This window comes from Heteronotia binoei, chromosome 5 (assembly GCF_032191835.1).
Source record: "Heteronotia binoei isolate CCM8104 ecotype False Entrance Well chromosome 5, APGP_CSIRO_Hbin_v1, whole genome shotgun sequence".
Lineage (NCBI taxonomy): Eukaryota > Metazoa > Chordata > Lepidosauria > Squamata > Gekkonidae > Heteronotia > Heteronotia binoei.
The window spans coordinates 17,895,435-17,914,911 of NC_083227.1; the positions used below are offsets into that span (position 1 = coordinate 17,895,435).

Here is a 19,477-nt window from a genome sequence, read left to right on the forward strand (position 1 = left end):
CTTCCTTGCCTGTCCTGCTATTTAATTCCTTTCCATGATACTCACTTTTTCCAAATTTCTGTCTTCTCTTTGCAGCTCCCCCCTGGAAATTTGCACCCCAGTTGCCCAAGCTGAGAAGACCATGCAAAGATGAAGATGAAGGAGCAGGAAAAGGAAACGGTGCGACTAAACACACACACAGAGAAATCTATTTTCCCACCATTTCAGGACTTCTCTAGGAGCGCAGCTCGAACTGCTTTAACTCTTTTTGTTCCTTTCAAACCCAAAGCGGGATCTACTGGGCTAGATGTATGTCTGTTAGGATTCCCAGATTTCACGTCTGCATAGAAATCCTGCTTTCTCAAGTTCTAACAGCATTACCACTTGTCCTCCCGTAAACGGCAGGTTTAGTATTTGAGTGACAGGCAGGAATCCAACAGAAGAAGCTTTATCATTGTTACTCTCCACCCTGCATCACTGAGCCTCTTCGCTGGACAATTCTGCAAGTCATGAAGTTGGTAAAGTCGCTCCGCCAGGGATAAAGAGGGACTCGCCTGTTCTCAAGCCGAGAGCGAGAACCTCCTTGTTTCTCTCTAAGGGGTTAAAGCCATAGATATCTGGTTGCTAGAAAAGCCCAGGGATTTTTACGGGCGGATTTAAATACTAGATGCACCTTCCTGTTCTGTCTATTCTGGGCTTTTGAATTTCTCAGGAGTAGTGTTGTTGCGAGGCAGGGACCGATAGATTTCCTAGGAAAAGAAATGCTCAGGTGAGTTCTTTGCGATTAGGGAGATTTTAAAGAAAAGTTGTGTGGAAGGGTGGCGGAGTGAATGGTGCATGTCAAGAGAAGCACCAATCAGGTTCAGTTTTTAGTTTCCGCGGGTAAATGCATATTGTCTGTGTATCTGATCGATGTTTATTTGTGGCTATTATTGGCCTGGTCCTCAGTGCAGCTCTGTACTTGGCAAACGGCACCCAGAGATAAACACTTCCTAACTCCAGAACTTCCCACTTGGTTTCAACTGCCCTTTTGTAGCTATGCTTCTTGATGGTGGATTTGATCTGCAGGGTTGTAGCATGGAATTATTGGTAACCACCCTGATTTCTGAATGAAGTTTGAGTCCAGTGGCGCTGTATTGACCCACAGGCTTCTGGTCTCAGATTGCAGCATCTCTTCCTTAAAGGTGTCGGGCAAGAGGGCTTTCCAAAGGCAAAGTCATTCAGTCCAGAGGTTAGGGTCCCAGAAGTCGGGCTAGATAGTTATCCACTCCAAGAATCAGGCAAGGCAGACTCAGTAGCTTAGCATCTATCATGCATGTTGCTTTCACACCTAACAGCCTCCCTTGGCTGATTTTTATAGCCACCCAGCTTTTTTGGTAGAAAAAGCCCAGCTGGAACGTATTTGCATATTAGGCCACACTCCCTGATGTCACCATTGTTTAACATAGGGGGCATTTTGTAGAAAAGGCCCAGCAAGAATCTATTTGCATATTAGGCCACACCCCCTGACACCAAGCCAGCTGGAACTGCGTTCCTGCTCAAAAAAGCCCTGCTTGTAGCTCTGTTCTTAGTCTTTGTCTGCGGCACTCTAAGGATGTTGCTAATACTGGAGTGCTGGAGTGACCAACTGAGTTTCCCCTGCTGGATCAGGGTTGGAGGGTGTCATGGCCCTGTACCAGCTGTAGGCTGTGACTCCAGACACACCTGCAGTTCATTTTCCTGCTTGCTGGCTTCTGCTGACTCAAAGCTGGCTACACGAGGCTCCCCTTCTCCTGAGAAGTCCTCACTATCGCAGAGCCCTGGCTGATTCATGACACATACCTTTAAGACCAACAAAGTTTTATTCAAGGTATAAGATTTTGTGTGCATGCCCACTTCTTTGGATACAATGGATTGGAAGTTACCAGTCCTTACAGATAGGTAGAGGCTGAGCAGTAAACTAACACACAGCATAATAAAGATGTTTCGCAGATTCAGGCACCAAACAGGAATTTTGAATAAAATTTGATCTTTGAACAACAAGCTTAGTTTATATGGTTACCATAGTGAAGGAGATAAATATGTCATAATTGGAGATCTGTGAGCAAATCTGTATCCTTAATTGTGGAATGTTGAAAGTAATTGACTGAGGCCCTGCCCTTAAGCTTCATCTGTCACCTCTCAAGCATGGAAGTGACCTTGCAGCAGCGTCCTCTTTGAAGTGGAGCCAATGGCTGTGTAGAGTTATCTCCCCATTCCCCAGTCCAGAGAAATATATTACAATCAACCATTCCAAATTACATTACATTCTGCTAGTCCAAATAAAAAAATAAGCAGGATGTATGGCCCTTCTGGGGGATTGGAGAGAATACTGATGTAAGGCTGAATGAGGTTAGCATACATAGCGAGACAAGAAACCAATATCCCTATTAAGCCCTGGGGATTCCATTGTTCTAAGTGTTGTAATAACTTGCATCTCAGCAATTTCCCTTTCTAGTCTGTTTCTGAAGTTTGTTTGCAATAAAACAGCTACTTTGAGGTCACCCATTGAATGTCCTGAAAGGCTGAAGTGTTCTCCTACAGATTTCTCAGTCTTGTGATTCTTGATGTCAGATTTGTGTCCATTTATCCTTTGGAGCAGAATTTGACCTGTTTGCCCTAAGTAGAGAACCGGGCATTATTAGCATTTAATGGCATATACAGTGTTAGAAGATGAGCATGTGAATACGCCTGAGATGATGTAGTTGATGTTGTTAGGTCCAGTGATTGTCTTGTCTGGGTGTTTGTGGAAGCAAAGTTGGCATTTGTTGCAAGCTTTGGTACCAGTGTCCATGTTCAAATTAAATGTTGTATTCCACTCTCATGGTGGCTAAAATGGTATTCTCTGGAAGGTTGTTCAAAGATTGTATTTTCCTCAGAAAGTCTTTGGTGTCACAACCATAACGAGGACTATTGATAACGCTGGGACTTAGAACAGAGTCTATATACCCAGATATCCCCATGGTGATAGTGCCTTTGCATGAGCCAGTGGGACATCCTGGGTTGCTGGGTGTGTGTATCTTGGATAGGAGAGAAAAGATACCCGGCCAAGATTTCTGTGGTGTCCCTGAAAGAATTTGTTCCTGGAAGTGCAGGGGTAATTCCTCTATAATCTTGTATTCCTCTGTGGGATCTGAGTCCAGTTGTTTGTAAAAAGCAGTATTTGAGAATTGCCTTTGAGCTTTCTGGATATAATATGATTTATTCATGGTGACAATGGCTCCACCTTTGTCTGCCCCTTTAATTATAATCTGAATTATTCCTGAGATCATCTGTGGCCTGTCTTTCAGCATGGTTGAGATTCTGCTATATGTGATGTTTGTTGATCACATCGGTTTGGACCCTATGGCAAAAGCTTTCTATGTAGAGATCCAGTGTGGCATTGCATCCATCAGGAGGGGTCCATGTGGAGCTCTTTTTTTGTAGTGTTGTTTTGATGGTACTATGCAGCCCCATGGTGCGGAGTACTGCAGTACAGTAGTCCAATCTCTGCTCACGACCTGAGTTCGATCCCAGCAGAAGCTGGGTTCAGGTAGCTGGCTCAAGGTTGACTCAGCCCTGTATCCTTCTGAGGTTGGTAAAATGAGTACCCAGCTTGCTGGGGGTAAAGTATAGAAGGCAATGGCAAACCACCCCATAAAAAATCTGCTGTGAAAATGTTGTGATGCGATGTCACCCCAGAGTTGGAAACGACTGGTGTTTGCACAAGGGACTACCTTTACCTTTTTTTTTTAATGGTATGTGGTGGTAAGTATCCTGTTGGTTGGGGGGTTGGAGGATGGTAATTGTTCTCCAGTAGATGGTGTGATGGTCTGTTGTGAAGCTGCTCCTGTTTTTTCTTGTTCTATTCTTGTATATGTTGAAAGTACTCCTTCAGGCACAGATGGTGGGAAAAGGCTTCCCAGTCTCCACAGAACTGAATCATCTTGTGTGGATTTGGTGGGGCAGAATGAAAGTCCATGTGAAAGAACTGATTCCTCTGCGGGGCTGAGTCTGTGCTGTGACAGGTTGACAGTCTTGTTGGAGGAGTTCTTGTTATTAAGATTAGCAGCCTGCAGGTTAGAGAGTTTTTTGTTTTTGTTTTTTGTGTCTATTCTTGTGGAAATTTTGCCAAGCAGGTTGATTCCTTATAGAAATGGCCAGTTCAGAGAGTTACTCCTTGATCAGCTTCTGTTTATTGTAGTATAGAACACTGACCAGATGTTTGAGTAGTTTCTTGGAGAATGTGAGACACATGAGAACATAAGAGAAGCCATGTTTGATCAGGCCAATGGCCCATCCAGTCCAACACTCTGTGTCACACAGTGGCCAAAAGCCTAGGTGCCATCAAGAGGTCCATCAGTGGGGCCAGGATGCTAGAAGCCCTCCGACTGTTGCCCCTCCCAAGCACCAGGAATTAGAGCACCACTTGCCCCAGACAGAGTTCCAACAATACACAGTGGCGAATAGCCACTGATGGACCTCTGCTCCATACGTTTATCCAATGAAAGTCCATGTGATTTTCTGCAAAGTTTGTAGGATAAGTGGATTGTAGAGGATTTTTAATTTTCAGTCCCCTAGGTGTAATGTCCAGGTGTTTGCATTTTCTAAGAAAGGAAATTTCAGTCTGTATTTGTTGTTCCTCTTTGGTGCTTGAATCTGTTAAACATCTTCATTATGCTGCATGGCAATTTACTTCTCAACCTCTACCTTATATGTATGGACTGGTAACTTCCATTTCATTGTATCTGAAGAAGTGTGCACGCACATAAAAGATTATACTTGAGTAAAACTTTGTTGGTCTTAAAGGTAGACTCAAACTTTGTTCCGCTGCTTCACACGAACATGGCTACCCATCTGAATCCACCCTGATTTCTATAAAGCGCTTTACATGAGGCTGCCTTTGAGGAATGAAAACTTCACTTGATCCAATACAATAGTTAGCTTAAATGGGGCTGGTCAAAAGGATCTTATTTCCCCTAGTTAGAAAGACCTTCCTGGGTTCAATTTGGATTTAGCATCTCTGGGGCACTTTTGAACATAGAATCATTTAGTTGAAAGGAACCTCCAGGGTATTCTAATCCAACCCCTTGCACAATGCAGGAACCTCACAAATACCTCCCCTCCCCGCACACACATTCCCAGTGATGCCTGCTCCAAGCTCAGAAGATGGCAAAAACCTCCGGGATCCCTTGCCAAACTGGCTTGGAGCAAAATTGCTGACTGACCCCAAAGTGTCAATCAGCATTTCCCTGGGCATGTAAGAAAGGGCCACAAGGACTAAACACTGATGCAACCCTTTCCGCCCTCCTTCTCATGATCTGCCGAATTCTAAATAATGCCTTTTCTATCATGCTAAATAATGCAGCTTCTATCCACTTCAGCAACTGTTTGCCAGTGGATTGTGCCATTTCACATAGCAAAATCCAGTTGCAAAGTACATTGAAAGTATTCTGTTTAGTGTATGTGAAAGTGCTTGTAGGAGGGAAACTGACTCTCGTTTCTGCACGTCATGGATAACTCAGGAGGGTTGCCAGCTCTGCCCTGAGAAATGGCAGGTAATAGAAATGATCTGTGAAAAATTACTAATACAAGTTAAAACCACAGATCATATACAGTTCATATAATTTCAGTAATTCATGAAATTAATGAAAGGTTTTATAGACCACAACAGTACATAAGAACATGAGAGAAGCCATGTTAGATCAGGCCAATGGCCCATCCAGTCCAACGCTCTGTGTCATGCAGTGGCAAAAAATTTATATATATACACACTGTGGCTAATAGCCACTGATGGACCTCTGCTCCATATTTTTATCTAAACCCCTCTTGAAGGTGGCTATGCTTGTGGCCGCCACCACCTCCTGTGGCAGTGAATTCCACATGTTAATCACCCTTTGGGTGAAGAAGTACTTCCTTTTATCCGTTTTAACCTGTCTGCTCAGCAATTTCATCGAATGCCCACGAGTTCTTGTATTCACAATACACATGAGCGCTTAAAGGTAAGTTTTACATAGACAAAGTGCTAGTGTAATACTTGAAAAGTCCTCCAATATATCCCAAGTGTAGAAGTTCTGGAAGACCCTCAACGTGGATAGCCAGTGTATTCTTCACGTTTCAATGAGGCCACATCTTCATTGAGGAGGGATGCGTGGGCAGTCCACCAAGGCTTCAAAAAGAATTTTTTTTACAGAGTATCCAGCACAATGCCTTGACAGTGGAGAAAGCTCTTTTGCTGCCCTGAGAAATGCCTGGAGCTTGGGGGGGGGGGTGCCTCTGAAAGGGGGAATCTGGTGAGGATTTTTTGTCTAGAATTTACAGCATACCATAGAATTAGCTTTCTGAATTTGCCATTTTCTCTGGGGCAACTGGTCTTTGTAGCCCAGAGATCAGCTGTAGTTCAAGAGACGTCCAAGTCCCACTTGGAGGTTGGCAACTGGAGGTTTTTTTTTAAACCGGGATTCTCAGCGTGAGCAGGGATGGGGGGGAGGGGACAGGAGAAGGTAGTACAAGCTAGTGAACAGAGTTTATGCACACATTGACTTCAAGTGATGTCCCAGAACATTCTAGAATTCATGGGGGGGGGGGAGTAGAAGAAAAAGAAAAAGATCGGATTTATACCCTGCCCTTCACTTGGAGTCTCAAGGCGGCTTACAATCTCCTTCCCCTCCCCACAACAGACACCCCGTGAGGTAGGTGGGGGCTGAGAGAGCTCTGAGAGAAATGCTCTTGAGAGAACAGCTCTGACAGTACTTGTGACTGACCCAGGGCTTTTCTTGTTGAAAAAAATCCAGCAGGAACTCATTTGCATATTAGGCCACACCCCCTGGCACCAAGCCAGCCGGAACTGCATTCCTGTGTGTTCCAGCTCAAAAAAAGCCCTGGGCTGGGCCAAGGTCACCCAGCAGTTGCATATGGAGGAGTGAGGAATCAACCTGGTTCTCCCAGATTACAGTCCACCACTCTTAACCACTATGCCAAACTGGCTCTGAGTTTAGATACTGCTTGGCTACTTTTAACGAAAGTGCTGACTTTTGGTGACCTTGTAGGGTTTTCAAGGCAAGAGACAAGCAGAAGTGGTTCACCATTACCTGCCTCTGCGTAGTGACCATGGGCAGGTCTCCTGTGCAGTACTGACCAAGAAAGACCCTGTGTAGCTTCAGAGAACTGACAAGATTGGGCTAGCCTGAGTCACGCAGGGCAGGGCCCTGTGCTGTGAAGTCGCAGCTGATTTATGGTGTGATTTCATGCGGATTTCAAGGCAAGAGGTGGTTTGCCATGGGAAGGATCCATGGCTCAGTGGAAGAACACCTTCTTGGCATGCAGAAGGTCCCAGGTTCAATCCCCGGCATCTCTCGTTAAAAGACTGAAGCAACCGGGGATGTGAAAGACCTCAGCTTGAGACCTGGAGAGCCATCTGAGCAGATAATACTGACCTTGATGGACCAGTGGTCTGATTCAATATATGGAAGCTTTGTGTGTTCATTGCCTGCCTCTGTGTGACGCCCCTGGTATTCCTTGGAGGTCTCCCATCTACATATGGCTCAAGGCTGACCCTGCTTAGCTTCCAAGATCTGATCAAATCAGGCTAGTCTGGGCAATCCAGGGCAGGATCCTAAAATGTGTAGTCAATGAGCAAACCAAGGTGCTCCCCACTGGACTTGCATTTCATGTGCCTAGATACGTTGCCTAGATACAGATCCTAGCCTCGTTCACATGGTATAGTGAATGCATGTATAATCTGCATGTACCCGCAGCTTACAAAAAAAGAGCCTTGTAAGCTCTTGGAGGATTGGCTACGTCAGGGGGGTGCGGCCTAATATGCAAAGGAGCTCCTGCTAGAATTCTACTCCTGTGTGTACACATCCATTGTAAGAAAGAGCCGGTATGTGTTCACTTTAGAAATGAAACGCGGGACCAGAACCTGTATATATGTGGTGTTTTAATCACCCATTCTCCTGTACATGCATTGAATGTAACATGAGAATTATTCAATGAGCGCATAAAGGAAAAACAAGGGTACATGGATTGCAGATGTATTCACTGAACAGTGTTACTATAGAACCTTTATATGGGTGATGGGGAAGAGATGAATTTGTGTTATCCAGCCATTTGATTTTCCCCTTCATTAGTTGTAGCATTCCGAATTCAAACAAAGGACAAAACAAAATGGGGAGTAGGAAACTTGCCTTGAAACGTCACAGCATTCCTATTGTGTCTTCCTTTCTAGGTCAGCACTGTTTGCAGGGTCAAGCTAACTTAAAGATAGGTCTTATCAAAATATATTTTTATTTATGGTGAGCACAGCATAAAAGATTAAAAACAAGCAGCCTGAAGATCAGACTTCAAAAGATATCGACATGAACTTGAAATAAGCTTTAGTCACTTTACAGACAGTGTTGATGATTTCACATACACAGTTAGGAGGGCCATACTCCTTTCAGCCTCTAGGGCCTTACTAAGTGGTCAGTAACACTATGATAAAAACACACGCACACATCTTGAAGCAAATATATATAAATGAAGCCGGATGTTGCTTTCTCATATGCTATATGGTTGCTGAAATTTTATGGAGTAGGCCATGGGTAACTTCTCATGGTAACTGCACATGCACAAAAAAACTTCAACAATCTGGTAAGAAATTGCCCAAATCTCATCAACAAAGAATTAGAATAAGTAATTCAGATTTTTATCCTGTCTTGATGATACTGCATGTTAGCTGGTTCCTGGAAGGCTCTGTTTTGGTTGGGGGAGTTGTATTTTATGGTTTGATTGCCAAATTGCGATGCTGAATTGTCAGACTTCCGTAATGGTTTTTGCACTGAAAGGTAAAATAAAAATGCATGACAAATAAATTCCCCGCTAGTTAGTGACAAAGTTCCATCACAAAAGAGATAACTGGACCTAGATATGGGTCTGTGGGTGCAAGAATCTCAGGATAATTGGGTTTGGAGGATGAGGCCCGTTGTCCTGAAAGTTGGAGCAAATTCTACCTCATAAGGTGGTGATTGGCTGGTTAAATGCAGCCATGTGATTGGCTGATAACTATATACCCTTCTGTGTCCAGTCCCAATGGCAGCAATTCATATTCTGTAAAAAATAGTGGCCAGCATTACCTCAGTATTTGCCCTTCCATTCCCGCTTCCAAGCTTTATTGTCACATTTTGACAGTACCTCCTGTGACCCACAGAAGTCACCTAATTCCCTGAGCCTATTTTGTGAACGGCCCCCATTGCTGCCTCCCAGGACCATAACTAGCACTTTGGAATGTTTTCCTGTGGTCTTGGCTTTGCCTGAAGGTGTTTTGAAAAAGTTCCCCAAAAAGCCAAAGCGACCATCTTGCAAGTGGATGGAGATGCAGTGCTTGCACTTCAAGATGGAGATGCAGTGCTTGCACTTCAGATGGCGAAAAAGCCTCTGAAAATGTATATTTCATTTCTCACACACTGTTTTTTTCCCTTTCCTTCAGGAAGAGGCCCTCCATGTTGCTTAAGTGTCTCATGTAACCACCTTGTTGTTTAGCAAACCCTACGTCCTAAGGGGGGAAAAACCTGTGGAAAATAGCCTATTTATTGACCACAACACGGACAAGAAAATCTCCTGGACACTTCTATGAAAGGTTGGTTTGAAGGAGGACAGTTCGGGACCAAGGCCTAGCTGTGTCTATTTGAAATGGCTGACGGGGAAAGGTCTGGAACAGCAGTCTGCCTCCAAAACCGGGCTGCACAAAAACGTCTGGAAGTAAAAGTGGAGTATGACCCAACACGTCCTGAACTAACAGAAGGTGGGGAAAGATCTGGAAAATCACCTCGTGTCCTTCAGGTTGGAACCATCCGGGAGCTTCTCAACTGGGCCGCACCACGGGAGGTGAAAGAAGAACCAGATGAAGGGTTATCACAACGATGGGAAGCCCAGTGGCAGGAGTTCCTCAGGGCCATGCAGTCTCCCCAGTTGGGATGGGGAAGCCCTCAACTGATGGAGGATGCTGCATTGTGGGGAGATAACAAGGCCTTCTTCGCCTCCTTTGAGCGACTGGCTGCCACCTGCCAGTTGCCCCGTCGGGAATGGCTGGCTCGCTTGCTGCCCGTCCTGAGTCGGGAGGCCAGAGAGGCCTACAGCAACCTCAGCCTCCAAGACCGAGGGGAATACGCCAAGGTCAAAGCAGCCATCTTGCGAGTGGATGCCGTCAAGATGGAGACGCAGCGTCTACGCTTCAGACAGTTCCGCTACCATGAGATGAAGGGGCCTCGGGATGCATGCAGCCAACTCCACAAACTCTGCCACGGATGGCTGAAGCCAGAGAAGCACACCAAAGAGCAGATCCTTGACTTACTGGTCCTTGAGCAGTTCCTGACTGTCCTGCCCAAAGAGATCCAGAGCTGGGTCAGGGAGCATGATCCAGAGACCTGTGCTCAAGCGGTGCCCCTGGCAGAAGACTTCCTGATGAGGCGGCGAGAGGCAGAAAGAAAGGAGAAACAGGCACGTCCCTTTTTCATCTTGAAAAAAAAGGTCCACCTTGAATGCTTCGTGTACAGTATTTGAAAATCTTGAATGTTGTTTCCCATCCAGTGTTTTAATATTGTGATTGTAATTGTTCTTCCTATGTAGTTACCCACCGTGGGAACTGGCGTGGAGCTGCCAAGCTCCTGCTGGGGGCAGAGTTTCCTCCAGTTTGGGGGGCCCCATTTAAGTTTGCCAAGTCCCTTGCAGCCTCCAGCAGAGGACTTTTTGACACACGCGTATCACGCACAGCACAATGATGTCACTTGCAAGTGACATCATCGCACCAGCGACTGCACACACCGACCGCTCTAGGAGTTTCTGGGAAAACTCTGGTTTTCCCAGACCCTCTAGCAATTTGGGAGGGAAACTCTATGGTACCATTGCTGGAGTGTCCCAGATTGCTAGAGCGTCTGGGAAAACCAGTTTTCCCAGAACCTCCTAGAGTGGCTGGTGCACGACGTCACCAGTGTGATGACGTCATGTACGAGTGACGTCATCGTGCCGGCAACGTCGGGAGGGGATCCCCCTGCCGGCCCAATGCAGGCTGGTGGGTTGGGGACCTCCCAAGTGGGAGAACCCCTGCCTGTTCCAGGAACTTGGCAGCCCTACCCCATCCCACTGGCACAGAGCTAGCCAGCAGGGGAATGCCCGCCCTCCAAAGAGTTCCGTTGGCGTGCAGCATGCCCAATGCAATGATGTCACCTAGAAATGACATCATTGTGCTGGGCATGACGTGCTGGGGACGCTCTAGCATTCGGATAAAAACTGGGGTACGAAATCCTAGAGCATCCCTGGTGTGACGTGCCCAGTGCAATGATGTCACTTCCAGGTGACATCATAACACCAGGCATGCTTTGCACACATGAACAGAGTTTCCCTCCCCCGAGACCAAGGTAGGATTTGACAGCCCTAAACTGGGGAGAGTGAGGTTTTGAGATGGGATGCAAATGCTTTAAATAAATAAATGGAGTCTCGGATTGTTGAGGGCAATTGAGAATCCATTCCCCTCCACCTCTCTTATGAAACATACCTAAAAGGACAGTTATTGTATTTGACAGATGCTGCTGGTGTTTTCAGCTATCAATTTCTCAAGGGAGCTCAGGGTGACCGGCACAGTTCTCCACTTCTTCGTCACAAACAATGACCCTGTAAAGTAGGCTAGGCTGAGTGTCACATAGGCCATCCAGTCCTCTGGTCCTAGTCCAACACTCTAAGCCAGAGGTGTCAAACTCATTTGTTATGAGGGCCAGATATGACATATAGGTCACTTTGTTGGGCCGGGCTATGTGTGTCATAAAACATAATGGCAGGTACCAGAGATATAAATGTTATAAAGGACACAGGCAAACCCATTGAATGATATTAATTTTCACTCAAACGACAAACAAAAGCAATTGATTCCTAATGGTGAAAGCAATTGATTTAGTGGGGAGCCCACAAAACCCCCAATGGACTAGGTTTTCCCCCAAGGGATATCATAAAAGGGGGAGTGCCTTATATTTCCAGACATACCTGTTGCTTGTGGGCCAGGGAAGAACCCTGGGTGGGCCAGTTCTGACCCCTAGGCTTTATGCTTGACATCCCTAAGCCTTACATTTATTGGTTCTAAGCCTTACATTTATTGGCTCCTTGATAACATCTGTGTTGATTTACAATGCTTATATATCAAAAATCCAGAAGAGAAAAGACCAAATGTGTATGTAATATTCTCCATCTGCAATCCATTTCTTCATATTTCAGTCCTTCAGTATTCATTGAGGAGTACCTCTTTTTTATTATTTTTGCTCCCAAATAGGTAATCCGTCATTTTCACAATGTCATTTATAGATAGTGTCTCCCTTCCCTGTAACACAGAACAGATGTTAATTTTAAGCGATGAAACCGATTGCACGGATCTCATTTTCTCATTGCAGATATTGTTGGGATCTCTTCCCAAAAGTGGGCCGTTGAAGTTTATAGCAGCTGCCAACAAATTAATTATAAATTCTGCTTCTTGTTTTGAACTCCTTTTACACACACACACTCAGGCTATAGGATCCCTGACTGGTTATATTATTTCCCTGATTGGTTATATCATTTTAACATTTCTTTCAGAGGCTGGAGGCCAGGGTGGTGAATTGGCCAGAGACAAAGCCATCTCCTGCAGGCCCCGGGCTGAAGCGGTTCTGCAGAGAGGTAAAACCAGAAGAAAGCAGAGTTCTAGGTAGGGGTCTGCCATTCCTCTATCCTTAGAAAAGCTTGAATGCTTTATAGAGAATCTTTGGAATGCTGGGGATGGGAGGAAGTGTGTCTCGATTAATCAGTGGCTTGGAATGTATCACTGTGTTACTTGCTGAAGGTTTCTTGGTGGAATGCCTACTGCATGTGATTCTACTGAATGTATGGTGTGTGTGTATAGGCACAGATGAGTTGTGTGAAGAGAAAGCACATCCAATAGAGTGGGATATGAACTGAAAAGAATAAAACTTTCCAGTCTAACCCAGACTGGGTGTCTGTGCCTTTCTGTCCAATTGTATTCAGATGTCACAAGCAAACCAGTGTTTCTTCATGACGAGCATGGATCAGGTATATTCTGGATCATGTACTCCCTCACTTCCTTCCTTTAATCAAAACTGAGGACTTCCTTTAAAAAAATTATTTTATTAAATATAATCCAATACAAAGGGAGCACAGGGAAAATAAATAATAAAGATATTAATCTAACATACAAGGATCCAATTTAGACCATTGGATGCATGTAACAAACAATTTACAAAAACAGTACATAATATGCTAGGTATTAAGAATTGAGAAATAGCCTATAATTCATTCTGTTCGGCAAAAAAGGAAATTTCCCAAAGAATTCCAAAACGGGCCCAAAGCAAATAATAATCTATAGCCAAATCAGTATTATTATCGAAGAAAGGGTTATCCATTGTCTTTCCCATTACATACTGTTCCCATAACTTATACCACATTTCAATCTTGAGGGTATGTGGGGGTTTCCAATTTTTAGCAATTGTCATGCGAGCCATCACCAACATTGTCGAGATTAAGGATTTCTGATCTTTACTCGCCAATTTATCAGGCCAGATATCAAATAAAAGAAGTTTAAAATCTACTGGAATGGTTAGATCGAATATGTTTTATTTCAAATATAACTTTTATTTGCTCTGCCACTTTATTCCAAAAACTTGACACTGTTGGACATCCCCACCACATATGATATGAGGAGCCTTTAGTTTTACAATTCCTCCAACAATCTGGACTTGATTTATTTAAAAAACAAAACAAAACTGAGGACTTCCTTTCCCCTTTACTACAAAGATAAAACTATGGTTTAGAATTCTGGTTTGGTGAGGAAGAAACAAACCCATATTTGTTGAAGAGCCTGCATTTAGATGTTGTAGCATCTTGGAGTTATGCTGAAGGCTTCTGAAAGAACGAAGATTGCTGGTGGAGTCATAAATGATGAGAATAGTGGCTGAGCATCTGCATGGCATACAGAACCCCCCTCCCCTGGTTCCATACCTAGCATCTACAGTTAAAAGGGCCACACAACCAGGTTGCCACACTTATACCTTGTTGGTGGGCATGTCCAAAAGTCATGGAATTTTGGAGCAAAATTCTGAAAAAAGATAGAAGAAATTGTGGGTTTTCCATTCCAAGCACTCCAGAGTCTATTTTGTTGAACCACTCGCCAAATCAAAAATGTACATCTCTGAAGGAAGAGTTGATTTCATTATTGATGATGTTGGATTTATATCCCACCCTATACTCAGAGTCTCAGAGCAGTCACAATCTCCCCCCTCCCCCCACAACAGACACTCTGTGGGGTAGGTGAGGCTCAGAGAGCTCTTATAGCAGGACAACTTCTATGAGAGCTATTGGTGACCCAAGGCCATTCCAGCAGGTGCAAGTGGAGGAGTGGGGAATCAAACCTAGTTTTCCCAGATAAGAGTCCACGCATTTAACCACTACACCAAACTGGCGGGTATTGTTGTTAGCGGGTAAGATATAGTGTTAGCAAGATGTTGGAAGACAAACAAAGTTCCTACTTTAAAATGTTGGCTTGATGAGGTATACGACATTATAGTACAAGATAAATTAGCAGCGCAAATAGTGCAACAAGACAATCCTAAAACAACGCATAAGTTTGTTGAAAAAGTGTTTTTTCCCCTTCGAATGCAACTTCTTCTAAGGAATGTTTAATACCAGTCATCTGGATTTTATTTTCTATTAAGAATGTAATCTTCTTCTGTAGAAAAAACAGAATTGTAGTGGTACGTAGTAATGTTGACACTGTATCATGTATTTTTGAACTATTTTTAACTGTTTGTATTATTTTTAAAAAGATAAAATTAATTAAAAAATTAATTAAGTTCTTTTGGAAAAAAGGCCCACACATTAGGCGATGGGAAAGACCAAAGCCTGAGACCCCAGAGAGCTGCTGCCAGTCTGAGTAGACAATACTGACTTTGGTGGACCGAGGGTCTGGTTCAGTATAAGACAACTTCATGCATTCATGTGTGTGAGTTTGACAGTATAAAAAGGGAGGGATGGTGACTCAGTGGTAGAGCATCTGCTTGGTTAGCAGAAGGCCTCAGGTTCAATCCCCAGCATCTCCAACTAAAGGGTCCGGGCAAGTAGACGTGAAAAAACCTCAGCATGAGACCCTGGAGAGCTGCTGTCAGTCTGAGTAGACAATACTGACTTTGATGGACTGAGGGTCTGATTCAGTATAAGGCAGCGTCATATGTTCATATACAAAAATACTTGCACACAGAAAATTAGCATGTTAGGGTAAAAGCCAGGTGCAGACTTTTAGCACTCTCATATTGATTTTTGCATGGAGCAGATTTGTGTATTCATTTTGTAGAGGAGCATTCAGTCTCTGCCAGCAGTACCAAGAGTGGCACAGCCTAGCCGCATTCGTGCTAGCTGAGTGAGAGTTAGGCCATAGGAAGGGGCATGACCTTTGGAGAGAATCCCCAGGGCTGTTCACGAAGACCGTGTGATTCTATCCTTGGCTCTGCCTCCCTTTCTCAGCTTGTGGGCCTGGGGAGACAAGTTAAACAGAACAATTGCAAAATTCAGTTAGAGCCATTTCACAATCGAAATAGGATCCCCACACCCTCAGACTGCTCATCGGATCAAATCCTGTTTCAGAACAAGTTCTGATGAGCAAATCCGACTACAGGTCTGAGTTTCTTTCCTGGCACTTACTGACAGTTTTGTCAGTATTTTGGATGGCCTCTTAGAAATGATCCAGGCCGAGAAATATCTCGAAATGACTCGATCAGTCTCCCTACCCCCTACTGGTGTCCACATTCTATGCGGACATGGGGAGGTGTGGAGGGGAGGGAATGGTAAGAGGCAAGGGGTGGAGAGATAATTTCCACTCAACTTCTGTCCTTTTGAGCGATGTATTAAATCTTCAGGAGTGAGAAAGGATACTGGTTTACACAGAGCGTGATTAAAAGGTGGAATTCACTGCCCGAGGATGTAGCGATGGCCACAGGAATAAACAGCTTTAAAAGGGGATTAGTTAGATTCATGGAGGATAGGCCTATCATGGCTATAGCCACGGTGACTAAGGGGAACCTTCATATTCAGAAGCAATCAACTTCTGAATCCCAGAGCCAGGAGGCAGCATCAGGGGAAGGCCTCAGCATCTATGCACTGTTGTTGGCTGTCCAGAGAAAGTGATGGGCCACTGTACAAGACGGGATGCTGGACTAGAGGGACTACAGGTCTGATCCGTAAGAACATAAGAGAAGCCATGTTGGATCATAGCAGTGGCCCATCCCATCCAAAACTCTATGTCACACAGTGGCCAAAACGCAGATGTAATCCACTAGCAAGGCCAGAAGCCTTCCTTCTTTTGCCTCCCCGCCCCCCAAGCACCAGAAATACAGGGTCCAGACATGGTGTTCCACCTATACCTTGTGGCTATTGGCCACTGATGGACCTCCGCTCCGTATGTTATCCAATCCCCTCTTGAAGCTATCTATGCTTGTTGCTGCCACCAGTTCTTGTGGCAGGGCTCTACTTATGTTATGTTGGTCAAGCCCTAAACAAAATAGAACTAGGTAGAGAAAGAAGAAGTACTTTTCTCCCTTTCTCACAATACAAGAACTTGTGGACACTTAATGAAATTGCTGAGCAGTTGGGTTAGAATGGATGAAAGGAAGTCCTTCTTCACCCAAAGGGTGATTAACACATGGAATTCACTGCTACAGGAGGTGGCGGTGGCTACAAGCATAGACAGCATCAAGAGGGGATTGAATAAACTTATGGAGCAGAGGTCCATCAGTGCCTATTAGCCACAGGGTATTGATGGAACTCTCTGTCTGGGACAAGTGAGGCTCTGTATTCTTGGTGCTTGGGGGGGTAACAGTGGGATGACTTCTAGTGTCCCGGCCCCACTGGTGGACCTCCTGATGGCGCCTGGTTTCTTTGGCCACTGTGTGACACAGAGTGTTGGACTGGATGGGCCATTGGCCAGATCCAACATGGCTTCTCTTATGTTCTGTGGAGCCTGCTTGCCTCTGGGGAATTTTTAACTTCCTTCCCCTTCCTTTCCAGACAAAGCCTGCTCCAGCAGTGACCGCATGGAGAAGAGAGCAACCCGTAGCACTGAGAACGGGCTGAAGGTTCCCAGCAGAGCCCAGCCGGAACAAAGGACCTTCCAAAGCCCTGACAGCAGAAAAAGCTTCTACCCGAACCCAGCATTCCTTAAACATCAGAAGAACCACGTTGCAGAGAGTCCCCACCAGTGCCCTGATTGCGGGAAGCGCTTCACTCAGCGTTCAAGCCTGACCATCCACCGTAGGATCCACACGGGAGAGAAACCTTACCCATGTCCACAGTGTGGGAAGTGCTTCCGGCAGAGTTCCAACCTTCTCAAACATCAGAGAATCCACTCTGGGGAGAAGCCGCACCAGTGCCCGGAATGTGGGAAATGCTTTGCCCAGCGTTCCAACCTCCTCATCCACCAGAGGACCCACACAGGGGAGATGCCCTACATATGCTCTGAGTGCGGGGCGTGCTTCAGCCAGCACCGAGGACTAGTCACTCATCAGAGAATCCACATGGAAGAGATGCCCTACGGATACGGCTGCCCGGATTGCGGGAAGTGCTTCCAGCAAAACTCAGACCTCACCAAACATCTGCGAGTCCACACGGGCGAGAAGCCGTACAGCTGCCCGGAGTGCGGGAAGAGCTTCAGCTACAGCTCCAATCTCAGCAAGCACCAGAGAATCCACACGGGGGAGAAGCCGTATCTCTGCAACGTGTGCGGGAAAAGCTTCAGTCACCTGTCGACCAGGAATACGCACCAGCGGGTCCACACAGGGGAGAGGCCCTACGGCTGTAGCGAGTGCGGGAAAAGGTTCATTTCCAGCTCCAAACTCACAAGGCATCTGAGAACCCACTCGGGGAACACCCCTTACATCTGCAACGAATGCGGGAGGAGCTTCAGTTCCCACGGGACTCTGACCACGCATCAAAGAATCCACTCCGCCGAGAATTACAGCATGAAAAATTGGGAGGCTCTGGAGCAGAGGCTTGGTAGCCCTGTGGGCATTGAGTCACCTTTGTGACTGACACCGTTTTGATTTGTAGCCTGTCCTGATCGTATATGACATTCCAGGAAAGGTGCTAGTCTGTAAGGCATTGGAGGTCTGTGCAATGCAGGCAGGAAGGGAATAGGGGAGGATGTAGGATTAGTCTGGTGGCTTTGGAAATAGAGGTAGGATAGAGAGAAGGCAGGAAGGCGAGGCTTATATGGCTGGTTAGTTGTAGGGCAGAGTAAAACCTAGTGAGGCGAAGCGTTCTTTGCACCCTTGGCCATAGTGAACCTTCCCAGTACTCCACAGCAAATGTTTTGAGCCTCCCTTTAGCAAAGCATGCCCCCTTCCCCCAGTGAAATAGAATGATAGGTAAAAATAAAACCTCCATGGTTAGAGGTAGTGTACCTTTTGAGTACCAGATGCTGATGACAAAGAGGGGAAATAGATTACCTTCAGGCTGTGCTTTGAAGCATCCCGAAAACACCTGGCTAGACCCAGCTGGTGAAAGAATACGGGGCTAAGTGATTTAGAAGAAGATATTGGACTTATATCCCGCCCTTCACTCTGAGTTTCAGAGTGGCTCACAATCTCCTTTACCTTCCTCCCCCACAACAAACACCCTGTGAGGTGGGAGGGGCTGAGGGAGCTCTGACAGAAAGCTGCCCTTTCAAGGACAACTCCCACAAGAGCTATGGCTAACCCAAGGCCATTCCAGCAGCTAAAAGTGGAGGAGTGGGGAATCAAACCCGTTTCTCCCAGTTAAGAGTCTGTGCACTTAACCACTACACCAAACCAGCTCTCTTTAATCTGATTCTATGCGGTTCTGGTCTTTTTGAGGGACAGCTGGCCTGTTTCTGGGCGGTTGTGCCACATATACTGGTCCAGTAGGCATCCACGTCACTTTCCAGTCAAAGCAGGGCTACTGCTCAGCAGTAGATTCCCGTTTTCCATGGACAATTCCCAGATTCAGTCTGTGCCGTTTCCAATTAAGAACATAAGATGAACCCTGCTGGATGAGAACAGTGATCCACCTAGAGAATCTCAGGCTGCAGGAAGGACCTTTCTCTGCCTGACACTGGGAGTGTTGGTACTGAGAGTGTTGGTACTCAGAGGCAGACTATCCTGAGCAGAGCAGTCTTCCCTCTAAGCTGAGTTAGTGTGAGATAGCACACAATTTTTTCGCCTCCGGCTCACCACATTTTTGTCTTAGCCCAGGAAAAATGGCCCCAGAGCAAGCTAATTGATGCAGTAGCTCACAACTTTAATGCCAGTAGTTCACGAAGTAGAATTTTTGCTCACGAGACTCCACAGCTTAGAGCGAGTATTGAACCTGAGTTAGATGGACAAATGATCTTTGCACTCTGTGTTCTTCAGGGAAAACCTTGATTGGAACCAGGCCTTGGGATTTTTGTTAAAAACCCCAACAATTTCAAGAAGAGCTGGTT

General features: G+C 45.5%; 1 protein-coding gene across 1 annotated transcript; it reads left to right on the top strand.

Moving 5' to 3' along the window:
• The first annotated feature begins 546 nt into the window (after window positions 1-546).
• Window positions 547-18,406, top strand: LOC132571784 (zinc finger protein 397-like). Its single transcript, XM_060238576.1, has 4 exons — window positions 547-748; window positions 9,446-10,455; window positions 12,574-12,682; window positions 17,047-18,406. The coding sequence occupies exons 2-4, from the start codon at window positions 9,649-9,651 to the stop codon at window positions 18,060-18,062; spliced, it is 1,932 nt and encodes a 643-aa protein (XP_060094559.1). The 5' UTR covers window positions 547-748; window positions 9,446-9,648; the 3' UTR covers window positions 18,063-18,406.
• The last annotated feature ends 1,071 nt before the right edge of the window (window positions 18,407-19,477 follow it).

Excerpts from the sequence above, each read along its gene's own strand:
- LOC132571784 (XM_060238576.1), top strand. The coding sequence starts at position 9,649 with ATGGCTGACGGGGAAAGGTCTGGAACAGCAGTCTGCCTCCAAAACCGG. Across the intron at positions 10,456-12,573 it reads CAGAAAGAAAGGAGAAACAG|AGGCTGGAGGCCAGGGTGGT; the intron begins GCACGTCCCTTT and ends CATTTCTTTCAG. Across the intron at positions 12,683-17,046 it reads AGAAGAAAGCAGAGTTCTAG|ACAAAGCCTGCTCCAGCAGT; the intron begins GTAGGGGTCTGC and ends CTTCCTTTCCAG.